General features: G+C 41.5%; 1 protein-coding gene across 3 annotated transcripts in view; it reads right to left on the reverse strand.

Moving 5' to 3' along the window:
- GSR (glutathione-disulfide reductase) overlaps positions 1-19,675 on the reverse strand; it is a 36,636-nt gene that overhangs the window by 4,610 nt on the left and 12,351 nt on the right. For 2 of the 3 annotated variants that reach the window (XM_036299193.1, XM_036299194.1), the window contains exons 3-10: positions 15,562-15,650; positions 13,468-13,537; positions 10,740-10,887; positions 10,339-10,393; positions 8,860-8,959; positions 4,220-4,306; positions 2,733-2,891; positions 305-416 (exon numbers count right to left, since the gene is read on the reverse strand). In XM_036299193.1, the coding sequence (XP_036155086.1) occupies positions 305-416; positions 2,733-2,891; positions 4,220-4,306; positions 8,860-8,959; positions 10,339-10,393; positions 10,740-10,887; positions 13,468-13,537; positions 15,562-15,650 (820 nt within the window). The remainder of the gene's footprint in view (positions 1-304; positions 417-2,732; positions 2,892-4,219; positions 4,307-8,859; positions 8,960-10,338; positions 10,394-10,739; positions 10,888-13,467; positions 13,538-15,561; positions 15,651-19,675) is intronic. The other variant, XM_036299195.1, reaches the window with a different exon arrangement.

The raw sequence follows: 19,675 nt of genomic DNA on the forward strand, positions 1-19,675 counted from the left end.
ACACTGGGGATCAAGCCCGCAACCCAGGCATGTGCTCTGACCTGGAATCGAACCATGACTTCCTGGTTCATAGGTCGATGCTCAACCACTGAGCCATGCTGGCTGGGCTTTTAAACCAAAAATGAGTATTGTTCATAAAATGTCAGGCACCCAACCAACATCTATTTCAATACATTTTTTTATCATTTTGATCATATAACATGTCATCCTTTTGGCTTTGCTTAAGCTGATTTGACTGTGAACAGCAAAGCTGTTTTACCCAAGACACAGAGCCTCCCTTACCCAAGAAAAGAAGAAACGTTACCTGGAGTAAGAAGAGCCTTTCCACACACATCCCCAACTGCGTAGATGCCTTTTACATTAGTATTCTGGAATTCATCTACGATGATGTGACCTTTGGTGTCAGTCTGAATCCCCTGCAATTGCGAATACACATCATGTAAATATTTGGTCTATCTACAAAAAAATGGCAGATCAAATCTCGGATCCACCTCATTTTAGGCACCGCTTTAGCCTGAATCTCTGAGAACCACAAGATGAGAAACATCTTTGCAAACTAGAGTGCTTCGTATCTTTTGCTTAATTTAAAAAGGAAATATTTTATCTAATTTTGAGGTATTTTAACAGGTTTTGACTTTGCAATGAACAACTCACTTGGCCAGGTAAAATGAAAAGGAATCATTCAACTAGCAGACATGTTACTTGCTCTCCCCATGGAGTCCACTTAGGACAGTGCTTTCCAACTTTCTCCCCTGCAGCACTCCTCCTGCAGTGTACTAGCTCGAACCTTAGCGGGGCTCGGCCCGAAGCAGTCATCAAAAGCAGAGCTGTTTGAAGCTTACCATTTTATCTTTAAAAATCCAAGCCAATGTTGTGTTCTACTCTAACTGTTCCTTTTAACCAACCCCCTACCCCATATATTGAGTTAAATTTTTCCTCCCAAGATGTGTCACGCTCATCTTGTGGCTTTCTAGACCCCAGGTGTACATACTCCCGTGTGAAAAATAGAACAGAAGTAGGAAGTAGGTAGCTCAGTGGTTAAGAGTGTATTGCCTGTGAAGCCACAGAGAGCTGAGTTCAAATCTCAGCTCTGCCATTTACTAGCTATGAGACCTTGTATAACCATCTATTTATAAACAAATATTTGAACTTCTAGTACAAATGAGGCATTAACCTAGTCACTGTGAAAACAGCGGTAACACAGACATTCTCCTGGCTCCATAGAGTTACGGCCATGAATTATTTTACTAACTCTGTGCTCCTGGTTTCCTCATCCTTACACCTCAAAGAGCTGGTGGCAATATTAAATTAGGTTAGCAACATGTGGACAAGACCTACACATAGGACTCATTCCATCTGCATTACAAATATAGATCTTAACATTGAATGGGATTGAAGACTTTGCCTTTTTTTTTTTTTTAAATATATTTTATTGATTTTTTACAGAGAGGAAGGGAGAGAGATAGAGAGTTAGAAACATCGATGAGAGAGAAACATCGATCAGCTGCCTCCTCCACATCTCCCACTGGGGATGTGCCCGCAACCCAGGTACATGCCCTTGACAGGAATCGAACCTGGGACCCTTCAGTCCGCAGGCCGACGCTCTATCATCCACTGAGCCAAACCGGTTTCGGCTTTTTTTTTTTTTTTTTTTTAACTCAGCAAATATAGTTGAAAACTGGACCTGCCAATGCCTATATCTGTACAAAGGCAAATATCACTAGAAGGGTAAAAGGCTGAATGACCAGTCTTGTTAATATGAAAATAGTTTCAGTAAATTTCACTGAACAATAAGATTAAAAATAAGGAAAACATCTCCCTGGATATTTTATTTTTTTATACCTTTTATAGAAATGAAAAAGGAATCTATATTATAACAGATATTAATATTAGAAGTTAAAATATAAATATTACAAACTTCTCCAGAGGCTCCATCAAATGTATAAACCTCAAACACGTAAAATATCTGTTATTACTAAAAGAGTAGTACAGCATCTCAAAAAAATCATCACCACCACCAACAGCAGCTGACGAACATTTATTGAGTTCATACGATAAGCCGGAATCTCAGCTAATTACTTGGCAGGCACTTTCCCATTTATTCTTCTCTTCAACTCCATGAGGCAAGCACTATTATTTTTCCCGTATTTACATGAAGCAATTCAAACTTCAGAGTGATTATGCTGCTTGTTTAATAAGGCCATGCAACTGACAAGTAACAGAATTAAGGTTCAAAACTGGGTAAAATTCTGAGACCCACGCCCCACGCTACTCCACTAGACTTTCCTTCAAAATTTAAAAGTGCAAATAAGAATGCTACTTATAACACTGGTAGATCAGCTTCACATCTGTTTCCATCCCCAAGTGCCACAACGTCCAGACGATTTATACACCCAGCCATCAGGATTAGCGTTGCAGACCATAAGGAATAATTACAGGGCTTTAAAAGGACAAGTATCACAGTAAAAAGGAAATCTGGAGGAAAGAGGCCAGTCAGGATGCTGCTCGACAATCCAGATTAGAGGTGGCAGGGACCTGATCTAGGGTGATGACACTAAAAAAGATAATCTTTAAAGCAGCAGCAATGGGGTTTGGGGACAAACTGAATACAAGGAAGAAAGAGAAAAAAAATCCAATAGAACCCACCAAAATTTTGGGGGTCTGGGTGGGTCAGGGAGAACACAGGCTACTCAGAGATTCAAGGATGTTTTGGGCAGATTAAATCGGCTTACCAGTTTGTTTAAATTCAGGCCCTTGGAATTTGGGTCCCGCCCAATGGCCCAGAGAAGGCAGTCAACATCTGGAATCGTGGTCATGATGGGTTTCCTACCAGGAACTGAAGTAACCATGGAGACTTCCAAGCCCGAGGAAGTCTTTTTAATTTCCTTGACCTATTGGCAAATAAATGTGTTACTTGTAGGGGAGGAAGGAAAACAACGAGAAAATGAAAATACTTCACATTAAAAAAGTCCCCACTGAACCCTACACGTGAATGTCACGTGCTGGCACAGTTATTTCTGCTCCAAGGCCACCAACACCAGAACTCCCAGGACCCAAGACTGTTTCTCAGTTGCCCCAAATCATCTAGCCAACAGCCAGAAATGTGAGCTCATGTCACCCTCCTAATGCTTCAGCTTAAAAACAGAGTATCCTAAACGGTACCTTTAAAAACTGTGACAAGATTTAAACTCATAAATCTAAGCACAGATTTATGCAACTGGAGTATGGGGAAGAGGAAATGGACTATAGCAGCATCACTAAGAAACTTCATACGCTACAATCACTGCTCCTTCCTGGACATTCAGAAGCAGAATTGGGGGGTGGGGACGGGGGGGGGGGGGGGGGGGGCGGGGGCGGTAAGAATTAGGTCAGGAGAGCAGAGGCCTGCACAGTTCAGTGAAGGTTTCAGATGACTCTGATGTTGATCCCACCACAAATCTGGCACTTTCACATTCACAAAGCATGTCCCATTTACTATTTTACTTGATGTGGCCTATGGTGAAAGGGTGAAACTATGGGGAAAATAATCACTTTTACAAGCCTAATGCTCCAGGAAAATTCTGAAATTTAGGCAAGTCCCTGAGGAGTAAAGCACTTTGTAATTCTTTCCGTCGCAAAACCCAAAAGGGTGTGCTTTAAAAATAGATTCCCCAATAATATTTCCTGAAAAATAAATATACACCTGAAAAATAAGGATGTTCAGTAAGGCATCTAAGCATAAAGAATTAGTTTTAGTTCCTAAATTCAACAACCAGATTTCTAATATTTTTTTTTTTTTAATATATTTTATTGAGTTTTTACAGAGAGGAAAGGAGAGAGATAGAGAGCTAGAAACATCGATGAGAGAGAAACATCGACCAGCTGCCTCCTGCACACTCCCCACTGGGGATGTGCCCGCAACCAAGGCACATGCCCCCGACCGGAATCGAACCTGGGACCCCTCAGTCCGCAGGCCGACGCTCCATCCACTGAGCCAAACCGGTTTCGGCCAGATTTCTAATATTTTATACCTTGGCTTCATTAATACATTAATGAGAAATATAGCATTTTAGAATAAAGAAAAGAATTGGTAGTACTCTAGAAATTGACTAGAAGGAATCAACTGACTGGGGTACACAAGAGTTTCTATTTATAAAACTAATGGGGTGAAGCCAAAAGCACAGAGTGTGATTCATGACAGACGACCGAAGGCTGTAAGCGTGCCCTGGCTGGGTCATACCTGCGAGTGCTTCAGGACCTCTATGCCAGCATTCTCCAGCTCTTCCGTGCAGTTGGAACTGATTATTGAATCAAAACTTCTAAGTACCTGTATACAAATAGAGGCAGCAGAGGGATGGTGGTAGGAAAGGAAAAAACTTGATTAAAATTTATGCCTCAAATTTGGGAGGGAAATTTCAATATCATCCCCCCTCTTATCTTCGTCTTTGTTTGTTTGTTTTGTTCTGTTGGTCCTCACCCAAGGATATATTTTTCCCATTGATTTTTAGAGAGTGGAAAGGAAGGAGGGAGGGTGGGGAGAGAGAATCATCGATGTGAGAGAGACACATCTATTAATTGCCTCTTCATATTCTCAGAACCAAAGCTCATTAATCTCCCTCCCATATCTATGGAAGCACTTTATTTTTTCTTAATTGAGTTTAGAATATCAAGTTGAGGTGGGAAGATCAGGGAACTGGTAAGTTATATCTTTGGAGGCATTTACATATTCTTTAACATTGCTGTTACAACAATATTCTCACAGCATTCACTTAGTCTTTGTCAGAATTCTATCATTTGTTTAAATTAGTAGACATGCAGTGAGTGTCTATTTTTGGGATTTACTCTAAAAGGTGCTAGGAGGATATAAATATGGCTATGAGCACCCTCTTCCCTCTTCAGTGGAGGAGAAAGACTTGCAACTCTCGCAAGCTAACCTGAGGCCAACACTGTAAATCATTCATTCTATCAACACATGTTTATTAAGATCTACTATGTGGAAAATATAAAAAAAAAAGAATAAAAGACAGACTAAGAATTAACTTAAAGGATGTACAGATTACAGATAAGGTGGTTTATAAAAGACAGAAATTACACAGAAGAAAACAGGGAAGATTTCATGGAGAACATTGGAATTTGCATCAGATCTCAATGACTTGGGTAGGGAAAGACCCTTAAGTAGAAGAGTCCATATACAGATAAGGAGATGGGACCAGGTTACAGATGGAGAATAGCACACAGGCAGGTTTGAACAAAAGAAATCTGAAGAAACGAAGTGGGAAATAGACTAGAGAGGGTTCAACTCCTTCTGGAAAACAGGGGGTATGTCTGATGAGACTGCTTTTATGAGGGCTCAGTCTATACGCTGAGAGATGCTCAAATCTGAAAAATCACAACAGTAGGTCAATATGCCAGGAAATATATTTATGGAGGACTTGGTGGTGATGGTGATAATGACAGAGAGGACAATGATGACCTTAGTGACAGGATGATAGGAGTCATGGAAGAGGAAAAGGATACTCAGTGGGAAAGGCAGGTTTTTGGGGGTGGAAAATGGAAAACCCACATTTTCTTACACATTATTGGTGAAAGTCTATCCTAATTATTCCTAAGGTATGTATGCAGCCTCAAAGATGGTATTCGTCAGGGGAGATCATGGAATTGATAATGCAGTAGATTTAATTGTCAGCTAAACTAATTAAAGGAGGCAATGAATCTAATGAGATGTGACCAAGCCTCTTTCAAACAAAAGAAGACACAATGTAAGACTGGTAACAAGGAAACAACCTAAGGTAAGTAATTAACCTATAGAACCCGGTGATACTGGATAAATAAATGGATAGTATTAATTTAAGCAGAACTGTCAGATTTTAAAAGCATTTATCACTTACATTAATAAGCTTTAGTGTCTAATATCCCCAGAATTAAGCATTATTATCATGTTAATTTTCACTTAAGATGCTGAAATAGCTATTCTTTGTTTGCCCTTACGAAGTTCCATGACTATGAGAATCACACAGCCTTGAGCTAATTAGGAGCCACATGAATTCTATAGTATAACATCATTGAAACAGGAAATAGAATTGACATAATAATCTACATTTTTGCTACCGGAATTTTTGCTTTTTTTCCAAAATTCTCAATATTACTTCCAGTTGGATTTCAATGTTCATATGGGGCTTCCATTACTGCCCTAGGGAGGCTATTCTTTTAAATAATTGTTGTTACTGTCTAGCAACTTTCTCTTCCCATAGGATCCTCTTTCTTTCTCTAGATATGTCTTTGTGATAATACATATGCAACATACCCTAGGCAGAGTAAAGGTGCGGGGGGCGGGCGGCGGGGAGGTCATGAGTTATTATAGGCTACTTCTAGATTAGAGTTATACTGGGACAGGGAGGAAAGGGAGAAAGAGTCTGAGGCATTGGAGATGGGAGAGGGCAAGAAGCCCAAGTCGACGTGGCTCTCGGCAAACAAGCCACTTTTCCAAATGCAGGAGGTTAACCACCCTACTGACAGGCTGCTGCAGTTTATTTGCTTATTCATGTATTAAATTCAGGCTAGCTATCCCTCTGCCTTCCTCCTTCCTTCCAATTTGCTGGATGCATTCCAGCAATGCAAAATACAACATGACCTATGAAAAACATTCAGGACGTAAATCTCCTGGGGCTTAATTATATATATGACAAGCATCAAAGCCAAAGAGGAAGCTCCTCTGAGCACACATTGACCAGCATGGTCAGCTTCCCTCATCTCCCTCCATTTGCTCAAATAACCAAAAATTTGAATCATAGCATCTAAGTGGTCTAGAATCTGATAAATCCTATTCCAAAGGCAATAAATGACTTGCGCAAGTCACACTCTTGTTAGGGGCAGGCAGAGTCTCGGGCCAACCCTCCTATTACTGCCCCACACCATGCCTCTGGGAACTCCAATACTGCGCCACAAGCCAATGGTGCTAAGTCACAAGTAATCAAAAAACGGGCAAAGCAGCACTTTATCCTCAGTGAGAAACAGGGAGGCAGCATTTTAGCAGAAAAAATACTGGCCTTGCCGATACCGGTTTGGCTCAGTGGATAGAGCGTCGGCCTGCGGACTGAAGGGTCCCAGGTTCGATTCCAGTCAGGGGCATGTACCTGGGTTGCGGGCACATCCCCAGTGGGAGATGTGCAGGAGGCAGCTGATCGATGTTTCTCTCTCATCGATGTTTCTAACTCTCTATCTCTCTCCCTTCCTCTCTGTAAAAAATCAATAAAATATATTTAAAAAAAAAAAAAAATACTGGCCTGGGCTTCTAGGACCTTAGTTGACTGTCAGTTTTGATATTAATTAGTACTCACAAAACCTCTCTTAGCCTTAAAATGAGGTTAGAGCAAATGACCTATGAGCTTCCTTTATTATTTGTTGTTGTCTGGTAAACAAAAAAAAGCATAACATTAACTTTACCAACATAACCATTTGTAAGCATACAGTTCCAAAGTGTTAAGTATATTCCTATTGCTGTGCTGATCGCCAGAGCTTTTTTTCTCTTGAAAAACTGAAACTCTATAGCTATTAAACAATACTCTCCATTTCCTCCTCCCTGCAGCTCCCTGACAACCACCCCTATTCTACTTTCTGTGTCTGTGAGTCTGACTACTCTAGATACCCTCACAGAAGTGAAATAATATAGTATTTGTCTTTTTGTGTCTGGTTTATTTCATTTAGCATGCTCCCAAGGCTCATCCACATTGTAACACATCAGAATGCCATGCCTTTTTAAGGCTGAATAATATTCCATTATATGTATACTAGAGGCCCGGTGCACAAAATTCATGCATGAGGGCTGGGGGTGGGGGGGGTCCCTCAGCCTGGCCTGCACCCTCTCCAATCCAGAACCCCTTGGAGGATAACCAGCAGTCAGATACCCCTCTCACAATCCGGGACCACTGACTCCTAACCGCTCATCTGCCTGCCTGTCTGACCTCCCCTAACCACTCTGCCTGCCTGCCTGATCACCTCTAACCCCTCTGCCTGCCTGCCTGATCGCCCCTAACCCCTCTGCCTGCCTGCCTGATGGCCCCTAACCCATCTGCCTGCCTACCTGATCGCCCCTAACCACTCTCCCCGGCCGGCCTGATCACCCCTAACTGCTCTGCCTGCCTGATCGCCCCTAACCCCTCTGCCTGCCTGACCACCCCTAACTGCTCTCTCCTGACAGCCTAATCGCCCCTAACCACTCTGCCTGCCTGCCTGCCTGATTAACCCTAACCCCTCTCCCCTGCTGGCCTGATTGCCCCTAACTGCTCTGCCTGCCTGCCTGATCGCCCCTAATCGCCTCTGTCTCAGCCCTGCCACTGTGGCTTTGTCCGGAAGGACGTCCGAAAGACGTCAGGTCTATCTGGTCTAATTAGCGTATTACCCTTTTATTAGTATAGGTACCACTTTGTATTTATCCATTCATCCACCAATGGACACTTGGGTTGCTTCTACCCCTTGGCTGTTGCAAATAATGCTGCCATGAATATCTGCGTGTAAATATTTTTGATATTTTTCCTTTTAATGCAAGGTACCTGATCGTATAAAATTGGTTTCCAGAATAAGAAATTAAACTGATCCTGTGTGTTTCCTTCTGAAGGCATTTGATACTATCTAGTACCTCATGATAAAAATACCAGCCAATTTGATAGAATCGAAATCATTATTATCAACTAGCAGCTGGGAGCTGGGAAGGACAGAAGGCCTAATTCAATTGGCTTCTATGCAGCCCCACATGGAACAAAGCAGCCAACCTCCATAGGCTTTGCACCCTAGTTTTTAATGACAACATAAGAGAAAATTCTCACTGTAGGTTTTGTAAAAGGTTAACATCAAGGAAGGAGAAGGTAAAAGGACGGAACTTACCTTATCGTGTCGTATCATGAGTGATGTCTTGGAGCCCAGGGCAGAGAGGATCCCCGCTATCTCCACGGCGATGTATCCTGCACCGACAATGACGCTGCGGCTGAAGTGAAAGCACAGGGTCGAGATTTTAAAATAAACTTGTTTTTGAATAATTTTGGGTTTACAGAAAAGTTGAAAAGCTAGTACAGAGATGTCCTGTATACTCCTGCCCAGTTTTTCTCAAAACTGATATCTTACGTAACCATGGCACAGTTGTCAAAACTAAGACATTGACAATGGTACAATTTGAATGAATTCATTTAAATTCATTTATTGCTAGCAATGCAAGTTTAAGAAATGATTTTAAAATGTTTAATGCCAAACAAAAAAAAATAAAGTAAAATGTTTAATGCACATTTATATAATCCAATGGCTCTGAGAGCGAGTCCAGGTTGAATTATATCATCCAACAAACAAGACGAGTCATGACCATACGTGTCACATCATTCAACCCTAAAACCAAACAGTACAGGGTGGATGGATCATGAGGGGAAAAAGGCTGCTCTGTAACCCGTTTCCATGCTCCACAGACAGCAAGTCTAAAGAGGCTGTTTGCTTGTCTCAAAGTCAAAAGATTGCCTGGTCTGCGTATCTCAACAGGACAACTTCACAGCAGCGTGGAACGGCAAAGAAACCCTCTGGTCCCACATTCACTGTGGCTCCAGGTGAATTAAGGTAAAGGTGTGGGCATGACTTGTTAGTCACCCCCGCCCCCCTCCGTGAAGGCCTTTATAAAAGCACAGGATTAAGAACTCAAACTGGATTGGCAGCACCCGCTCTGGGAGCAGCCGAGGTGAGCTGCTGAGTCAGGAGTGGGTGTTACTGGGAAGGAGATAAAGTCCCTGCACTAAAGGGTCTCTTCTCCGGTGCCTGAGTGTTGCCTCTTTTCATGAGTGAAGGGAGGATCCCTCTAACTTAGAAAGTCTGCCACTGGGGGCTTCTGCAAATTAGAGAAAATATCTTCCTCCTTATATTTTTCTCCTCCGTGTATCTGAACCCATGACAGACATTTACTAAGGTTATTTGGGCAAACACATAGAAAGCGCGATTTCTGAAAATCTATTTTCGTCAGACCGACAGAGCCTCCATTTGTGCACCAGCTGCTCTGAACACCAGAAGCAGGTATTTGAGACACATTAGCGACTGATGCTGTATCAGCCTGAAGCCAGAAGATAGTTTCAGGGCTTTACTATCCTTCAGAACCATCCTGTGCTTGACTCTGGTTCTTAAATTTCTGCAATGGATTCTGACCAAAGGCAGGAAAGACCTGAGTTACTTAATGAGGGGTACGAGTGAATGAGATACCCAATGTCATAAAAAGAGAAGACAGGAGAAGAGAACCAGGAAAGCCAGTGTTTAAGGCTGGGGGTGGAGGGGGCGAGTGTCAGAGGAGAGCCTGAGGGAGCATGAACACCGAGGTCAGGAGGGACACCAGCTTACCCAGGCAATTCTTCCAGCTGAAAGAATCCATCACTGGTTATTCCCAAGCTGGCACCTAGGACAGTGAAATATGGATCACACAGACTGAGCCTTCTCTTGGAAAATAATCACAACATCTTACACAAGAACCGATACTCTCTTAGCCATCATGCTCTCTGTTTTGACAAGTTTTTAAAAAGTCCTCACTTGGGAAGCTGCCAACCGAGTCTTCCCCTGGTAGCCATTTTTTCCCTCCCTCTAGAAATAAGAGCAGTGATGACCAAATAACTATGAAATTTCCCTGTGAAACAAACATTTGCTCAGCTCTTAAGAGTAGACTCTGCTGGCTCTGCTTCACTCTCCCACCCTCCGATCAACTCCCCTGGCTGTTATTCACAAGCATTTGCCTCTGGGAGACTCACCCGGGACCTGGCTCTCCAGTGGATGCGAGGGCACGCCACCTGTTGCAATCAGGATGTGAGGGGCAGTGTACTTTTCCCCACCGACCTCTATGGTGGGCCTGGGGTCCCCGGTGAACGCTGCGTAGCCAGTGACGATTTCTATTTTGGCCTGGAGAGGAACCGTGACATGAGAATGTTTGTAAGCTAAAACAAAAACATCTGCTGCCCTTATCAGAGCTTTCCCTTTCTCCACGGAGGATTCTGAATTTGGGTTCGCTGAGGCCAAGACAACTTTCAATGTTCGAGTTTCTACAGAACTTCTGTTTAACTGATGCTTGGGTAAGGGGATGGCCATTTGATGCTGGAAATGTACAAGTAAGAAGAAATAAAGGTGCTGTTTTTGGCCAGAGACCAAAAAGAAAATGCCAGTCACCCCCACAAGGAAAAAGATATTTTTGTCTCCAAAATTTGAGGGGGAAAGTCTCACTTGCAATGGAAACACCATGAAGAATGATGTTGTCGGAGGAGGAACAGAGGGCTAAGAGAGAAAAAAGGATAGAGGCACAGGTAGCAGAGGCAAAAGAGAAATATGCAGGCCGAGGCAGGAAAATGCGATGTTTCGGATTTTCTTAAACAAAATGGGGAGAATACCGCCAATTTACATGACAATGAAGGTCCAGGCTAGAGATGCTAAGAAGGCAAACCCTCACTTGCTCATACTGTGCCAGGGCCTCCATTTGGGGAGCCTCCATTTGGGGATTGGAGATTGCCAGCAAGCTTCTGCCAGCTATGATGCATGTATTGGCATGCAAATGTGGGCAGTTACAAGGATAATGGCATTATGCAAACAGGATTACAGAAGAGAATGTTGGAACATTTTAGAACATGCTTGGTTCTTAATGGAGTTATTGCCTCTTTTGCAATCACCCCTCCAGGCCTGCTCTGCACGTGCCCTGCTTAATCAGGATGAATCAAGATCAATGCCAAAAGCCGCAAACCTCCACAAAATCCTTCCTACAGGAGGTAACAACTTCTTAGGGGGTGCTAGCCAAAAAGGGGTATGCATCAAGTGGCAATAATCTAGACCAGTGATGGCGAACCTATGACATGCGTGTCAGAGGTGACACGCGAACTCATTTTCTTGGTTGATTTTTCTTTGTTAAATGGCATTTAAATATATAAAATAAATATCAAAAATGTAAGTCTTTGTTTTACTATGGTTGCAAAGATCAAAAAATTTCTATATGTGACACGGCACCAGAGTTAAGTTAGGGTTTTTCAAAATGCGGACACGCCAAGCTCAAAAGGTTCGCCATCACTGATCTAGACAATAGTTTGGAGGAAGAACTGATGAAATTTTTACTTTCATTTCCTAGGGTATTTGACAGAAAGTTTCCTTTCCTATTCAGAATTCCTTCCCCATAACGTCAGGGTAAGTTATACGGCACACCAAGGTTTGTGAGTATTAAAAAATGCTGTTTCTTGAGTGATTTTTCTATCACTTTTGCACTTTAGCTAGCTCCACTTTTTAATAAAATCTGATGTGGGTGTTTTAGTATAACAACTGTTATCTCAACTCATGTCTAATAGACTTAAAATGTCTTGTCATCAGTGCCTAGGGGACTGAAGGCCCCAAATATTTTCCCTTGAATTGGGGATTAAGGTCAGAAAATATCATCATCCAAAAAGAAACCCAATGAATGATATGAATCAATATAAAAATGTCTGAGGTTAGCCATCTGTAGAAGTAACTCACACTAAAATTGGCTTATCAACAATCTGCTAATGAGATTACAGTGGCCTGAATATCATCAAGAATCTTCTGATCTAGCCTGGCCCGTGTGGCTCAGCAGTTGAGCGTTGACCCAAGAACCAAGATGTTTGGGGTCAGGGCACATGCCTTTGTTGTGGGCTCAATCCCTCAATAGGGGGTGTGCAGGAGGCAGCCGATCGGTGATGTTCCTCTCTCATTGATGTTTCTATCTCTCTATCTTTCTCCCTTCCTCTCGCTCTAAAAATCAATAAAAAACATATTTTTTAAAAAAAGAATCCTCTGATCTAAATATAACCTGTTACATTCAAATCTTAGAAACCGCAAAGTGAGGGCAAAAAGGCAAATGAAGGGTGATGAGATATATGCCGTCAAGAAAGAGTCGATGATGCAAAATTTGTCAATGTCCCTGACACAGTCCCAGTGGGAGAGGGATGATATCTAAGCACTAAGACGGGAAAAGCCTCAGGATAGCCAAGGACAACAGGTATTTGCTAAAGGCAAACCCGTCTTTGCCCAATTTCCTCGATGAGATTTCATTCACAGAAAAAGAAACCTTCTGAACCATACCTTGGACTACTGAGTAGATTTAGCCACCAAGGATGAGGATGCTCTGAGCAAATAACAATGGCACGTTTCCATCCACATCATGCTCCTGATTTTAATTAATAAACGGGCATATTCAGTCTCTGATGGGCTTGGCTTCTGGAACAAACTGGAGAGCCAGGTCTACTCGAGACACAGCCATCAGGTGAGACCTGGTCTCCCCACTTTGACACGCCTCTCTGTAGAAAAGGGACTGGCCTACCCAGTGAGAGGCTTTCTCTGACAGGTCCACCTCAGAATCGTTAATCATAAGAGAAGTAACGGAAACAATGAGAGAGACGGGCCATGGCTATGCTTTAGTCTGGCCGGACCTGTTAGCATACTCAAGCAACAAACCGCAACTTCTCAAAGCTCCAAGCCCAGCATACTCACCTTGGTTAGATTATTTTCATAGATGGTGTTCAGGCGGCTCACATAGGCATCCCGTTTTTCCTTTATCACCCTGCAGTGAAACCTGAGTCAGTGCTGAGAAAGAGGATTCTCCTCCTTCAGTTAGTAACTAGGGCATCTGTCCCTGAATCACACACCCTCAGCACAAACCCCATGAGTCAATGTCTCTAAAGACAGCCACCCCTCCCTGTGTCCATCTGCTGTCCCCTATGTGGAGAACCCCTATTCTACTCCGTGGAGAATGTTCAGTTGGCATCCACGGTGTATAGATAACATTTTTCTTTGCACAGAAGACAAAGGTAGCTACTTTGGCACAGTACCTAGCATGGTAGCAATAAGAGCTTATTGGAACTAAACGGTCGACTGCATCTAAGGGAATAAATAATCTTCAAATCACACTTGCCACTCAATATCTGTTAAATGAATGAATTTGCTAAATATTTTTAAAAATTTGATGGCTTCAAAAAGTTTATGACAGCTCCTTAAAAAAATTTAAACACAAAATTGCCACATGACCCAGCAATTCCACTTCTAGGTATTGACCCAAAATAACTGAAGGCACGAACTTGTAGACCAATGTTCATAGCATGATTATTCACAATAGACGAAAGGTAGAAAACCCAAAAGCCCATTGAAAATGAACGGAGAAACAAAATATGGTATATAAATATAAAATAATATCATTCAGCCTTTAAGAGGATTGGAATTCTGACACAGGCACAAGGATAAACTTTGAAAACATCATGCTAAATAAAATAAGCCAGGCATAAGAGCACAAATATTGTACAAAGTACCTAGAACAGGGGTGGGCAACCCCTGGCACACGTGCCAAACATGGCACGCCAGTAACTTTTGCTGGCACGCGAAACCCTTTCTTATAATCTTCCATTTACAATTTTTTTCTTAATATTGACTTTTTTATTTTTCAGATAAATTCAGTGTAGGTGCATCTTAGATAAATAAATAATTTCACATAACATGTATACATTAAAATTAGGGTTGGCACGCAGAAGAATTTTGAGTCAGAGATTTTGCTCGTTTTGGCACGCACTCACAAAAAGGTTGCCCACCCCTGACCTAGAATATACAAAGTAGGAAGTAGAACAGAGATACCAGGGGCTGGAGGAGGGGAGATGAGGTATTGCTTATTTTTTATTTTTTTTAAATACATTTTATTCATTTTTTTTTAGAGAGAAGGGAGAGAAACAGAGAGTTAGAAACATCGATCAGCTTCCTCCTGCACAAGAGAGTTAGAAACATCGATCAGCTGCCTCCTGCACACCCTACTGGGGATGTGCCCGCAACCAAGGTACATGCCCTTGACCGGAATCGAACCTGGGACCCTTCACTCCGCAGGCCGACGCTCTATCCACTGAGCCAAACCGGTCAGGGCAGATGAGGTATTGTGTAATGGGTACACTGAACGACACTGTTTCTGCTTGGGATGATGGAAAAGTTCCGGAAATGGATAGTGATAATGGTTGCACAACACCATGAATATGCTTAATGCTACTGAATTGACAACTTAATCCACTGTACGCCACAAGCATCTGTAGACGCAAGCGGCAGACCTTCCCCACACGCCACGTGCATCTATAAAAAAAAAAAAAGTTTTCCCTAAGTGGCAGCTCGGACCAACTTTAAAATCATTTTTTTGTGAGAATTTTCAGCTGAAAATATTCAAGAACACCTGCACTGTGAGTAATATATTAATTTTTGTAATATTCATTGCAAATTGATTTTTTACATTAAATTCAAAATATCGTGGTGTGTGGGGATGGTTTCCGTTTTAGACATGTGGCAATTAATTGGTTAAAAATGGCTAAAACAGACATTTGATGTTGTGTGTCTGTATGTGCACATATTTAATGTATACAGCTTGATGAATATAGAGATAAGTGCACACCCGTGAAACCCTCACCACAATTAAAGCCATAAATATCTCCATTACCTCCAAGAGCTTGTAATATATATTTTACCACAATATAGCCCCCCGAAAAAGTTTGTGGAACATTTAATTCTGAAAGAAAAAATACTTATATTTGTGAAAAGAACCTTCTGAGAATGAACACTTACCGCCAATTGAATTTACCATTACAGCTCTGAAATCCGTAATCATCATGATCATGCATGAATTCAGAGTGCACAGCCGTGTTCCACATTATCTGCAAAAAAAGTACCCAAAACAGTAGTACATGAGTCCTGAGGGAAGACAGAAATCTCGAATGAAAGGTAACTTTGTAACAGCAGATGATAATAATACTGACCTTTAAATTAAAAATGAAACTATGTATTTTAAAAGAAAAAGTTCAGAAATATGACCAGATTTTATAGGGAGGCTTCTGAAATATTGGGGGAAATTACTTCTAGAGTTAAATTCCCTAGTTTATAAACTCTGAGAAGCAGGATATTATAAGGCTCAGGGTCCTTCCATTAACATCTATTATTGCTTAAATTCTCTTTTGTATATATACTTTTTTTGTATATATCACTTTCTTTTTCTTAATTGATTTCAGAGAGGAAGGGAGAGGGAGAGATAGAAACATCAATGGTGATAGAGAATCATTGCTTGGCTGCTTCCTGCATGCTCCACACTGGGGATCAAGCCCGAAACCCAGGTATGTGCCCTGACCGGGAATTCAACTGTGACCTCCTGGTTCATAGGTTGACAACCACTGAGTCATGCCCGGGATTACCATCTCTTTTTAAGCTTCAGATTTCTTTAAGCCCTGACTTTTGTGATTAGTTCCAGGAAGTGGAATTGCATCTGTAACTTTACAGTACAGTGATTTGGAAGGAAACTATTAAGTAAAGATGAAGACTGAAAACTTTAAGAGAATGAATTCCTGTTATGTTTCCAGTAACTATAAACATGCCCTTGTAAGAACATATGTGATCAGACACCTGGAACTCAAAGGTTCAATGCATCTCTTGCGGAATGTAGCCTACAAACTGTAGAAGCCTTTTAAATGCCAACTGATCCTTGTGATAACTGAATTCAAATTGGCATCCGGAACTCTTGATGACAGTCAAACTACCATTTTTCTTGGTCAGACAAGTCTTAATTCCACTTTTGATAAGCCTTAAGATTCCTTGTTTGCACCTTTCTCCCTTTATGCCTAAAGATGAAAGAATTGATGGCTACTGGATTCCGTTTCCTTTACTGAAGTGAAATTCATATACTATAGAATGAACCATTTTATCTGCTAGATTATTTTTTTTAATGTTTTTATTGTTTTGTTTTTAGAGAGAGAGGAAAGGGGGGGAGGAAGAGAGAGAGAGAAACATCAATTAGTTGCCTCCCATATGCAACCCGACCGTGGATCAAATCCATAACCTAGGTATGTGCCCTGAATGGGAATTGAACCAGAGACCTTCGGTGCACAGGGTGACACTCAACCAACTGAGCCACACTGGCCAGGGCTATCTGCTAGAGTCTTTATCTTAGACAATACATATGAAAAATTTATCAATACTTCAAATAAATTAATGTTATTTTAAGACACATCACTAAACCTCCTATTATCCTGAGGTACCATATTTATTTACTTCCAGTTTATAGTTTGTACGGTGTTATAGCATCTAACCCTCTGGAGAGGGTGCCTCTGTCTGAACTGCATTTGCTTTTAGACCAGTGATGGTGAACCTTTTGAGCTCGGCGTGTCAGCATTTTGAAAAACCCTAACTTAACTCTGGTGCCATGTCACATATAGAAATTTTTTGATATTTGCAACCATAGGAAAACAAAGATTTATATTTTTTATATTTATTTTATATATTTAATGCCATTTAACAAAGAAAAATCAACCAAAAAAATGAGTTCGCGTGTCACCTCTGGCACGTGTGTCATAGGTTCGCCATCACTGTTTTAGACTGAGACCTGATCGGGCAGCAGCAGGCCCATCCGTCCAGTTCCTTCTCTGCTGTTGCTTCGCTCTACCCTGTGCAAGGGGCAGTTACTCTAGGCGCCAGCCTGCTCTACAGAACAAGGGGTAACTACCCACTGATCTTCAAGAATGCGAAAGCATTTTGAAATCAGTAGACCCCTACAAAAATATAAGGTCACTATCTGGTACATGTGATCAGAATAGAAGGGTAAGTGAAATATATGGGAATAAAATATTACAAATTCAGTCCACTATGCAGTATCAGTCCAGATGGTATTTTAAAGTAATGAGGTAGCACCAATCAATAGCAGATTTACTACCATAATTGGTTTAAACTACATATAACTAATTTACATAATCCATATATCCATAATTGCATGATTCCAAGTAGAACAGATTCCAAAATCTAAGACAAAAAGGAAAGAACATTTTTGAGGAAAAATGTCCCACAGAAAACAAGAAATTTTCCTAAGACAGAACAAAAACCCTCCCTATACTAGAAAACATATTACAGAAAACCTTTCTGGAATAAAACTCAGGCCTGTGTCACTGATGAGATTAGGGTATTGACTAATTTAACATGTAATCTCAGCCCTGGTCGATATGGCTCAATTGGTTGGGCATCATCCCATGCACCAAAGAGGTCGCAGGTTGGGGCACATGCCCGGGTTGTGGGCTGGATCTCCAGTAGGGGGTGTGCAGGAGGCAGCCAATCCATCAATGTATGTTTCCCTTTCTCTCTCCCTCTCCCTTCCTCTCTCTCTAAAAATCAACAACAAAATTTTTAAAAAATAATAATAATAAATAAAATGTAATCTCAGTAACAAGATTTTGTAAGCTTAGGATTATAACATGTTTTAAAATTGCATTCACATGTGGAATAAAATAATTAGCAAGTATAAGCAAGAGTCAGCTTTGGAAATCAGAGCTGTCATTTTTTCCTTTGTCATAGGTCAGGATGAGTTCATTCAAGGTAACCTGCACTACAGCTATAGCAACAACTATCACTACAGTGGTAAAGAGAATCCATGAGGCTACAGAATGGAAAACTTAAGAAACTTTCACTCAACAATCTGGTTTGCCAACTGGGTCTCCATATTGAGAAAAAGCTAACCTGTCCTAATTACTAAACCCAGATATAATCTCACTCACACTAAACTGATAAATCAATACTATCATTTTATAAAACAACTAGAGGCCCGTTGCAAGAAGATTCCTGCAAGAATAGGGCTTCGCTCCCATCTCTGCCGTTCCTACCCTGCCCTTCTCTGCCACTTCTCTCCCTCCCATCTCTGCCGCTCTCTCCTGCCTGTCTCCGCTACCTCGGCTCTCTTGCTTGGCTTCCTTCTAAGGTGTCTTCAGTCTTCGCTCCCAGCTGGCATATGCAAATTAGCCACCATCTTTGTTGGTGGTTAATTTGCATATCACTCTGATTAGCCAATGGTGGGTGTAGCGAAGGTACGGTTAATTTGCATCTTTGTCTATTATTAGATAGGATTTCTTTTGATGTCAGATAATCAATTCACTCCTGAGTAAATCAATATACTTGAATTTCTGGAATAGCAAAGACGGGGCCAGGATCCAAGTACACAGTAACTCCATCAATAGACTACTTACCATAAAGGTATCCAAATACTAAGAAATGCCATTGCCCTGGCCGGTGGGCTCAGTGTTCAGAGCTTTGGCCCACATACCAGAAGGGTTTTGGGTCTGATCACTGGCCCTGGTTGGGGTATATGTGGGAGGCAACCAATTGATGTGTCTCTCTCACATTGATGTTTGCCTCCCCCCCCTCGCCCCCCCCTCCATTCTCTCTCAGAAAAGCAATGGAAAAAATATCCTCGGGTGAGGATTAACAAAAAATAAAAACAAATAAAAAGAAGTGCCATCAAGTAACTTGAGAAATCAATCTTAGAGTTGACATAAGATACCCAAAGTCACGTGATTCATGATTTGAATATGGGCGATGTATAGAGAAATCGATTTCTGTGCTTAAAAACAAAAACTTGCACCAACAAAATGAAACAAACACTAGCCTATTGTTTAAGCCACTATTAGTCGGTTTCTCAGTTATTTTTTGCAGAAAGAATTTTCACTGAAACATTTGGAAATAACCTTATCCTGATCATGATTTACCAAACATGTAAAAGGAGGGTGGAAGGAATAAGAACTAAAAATTCTACCTTTTTGGGGAGGGTGGGAAGAAGGGGTAAGAGATCAACCAAAGGACTTGTATGCATGCATATAAGCATAACCAATGGACACAGACAGGAGGTGGGTGAGGGCATGTGCTGGGGGGTGGG

This window comes from Myotis myotis, unplaced genomic scaffold, assembly GCF_014108235.1.
Source record: "Myotis myotis isolate mMyoMyo1 unplaced genomic scaffold, mMyoMyo1.p scaffold_m19_p_3, whole genome shotgun sequence".
NCBI classification, from domain to species: Eukaryota; Metazoa; Chordata; class Mammalia; order Chiroptera; family Vespertilionidae; genus Myotis; species Myotis myotis.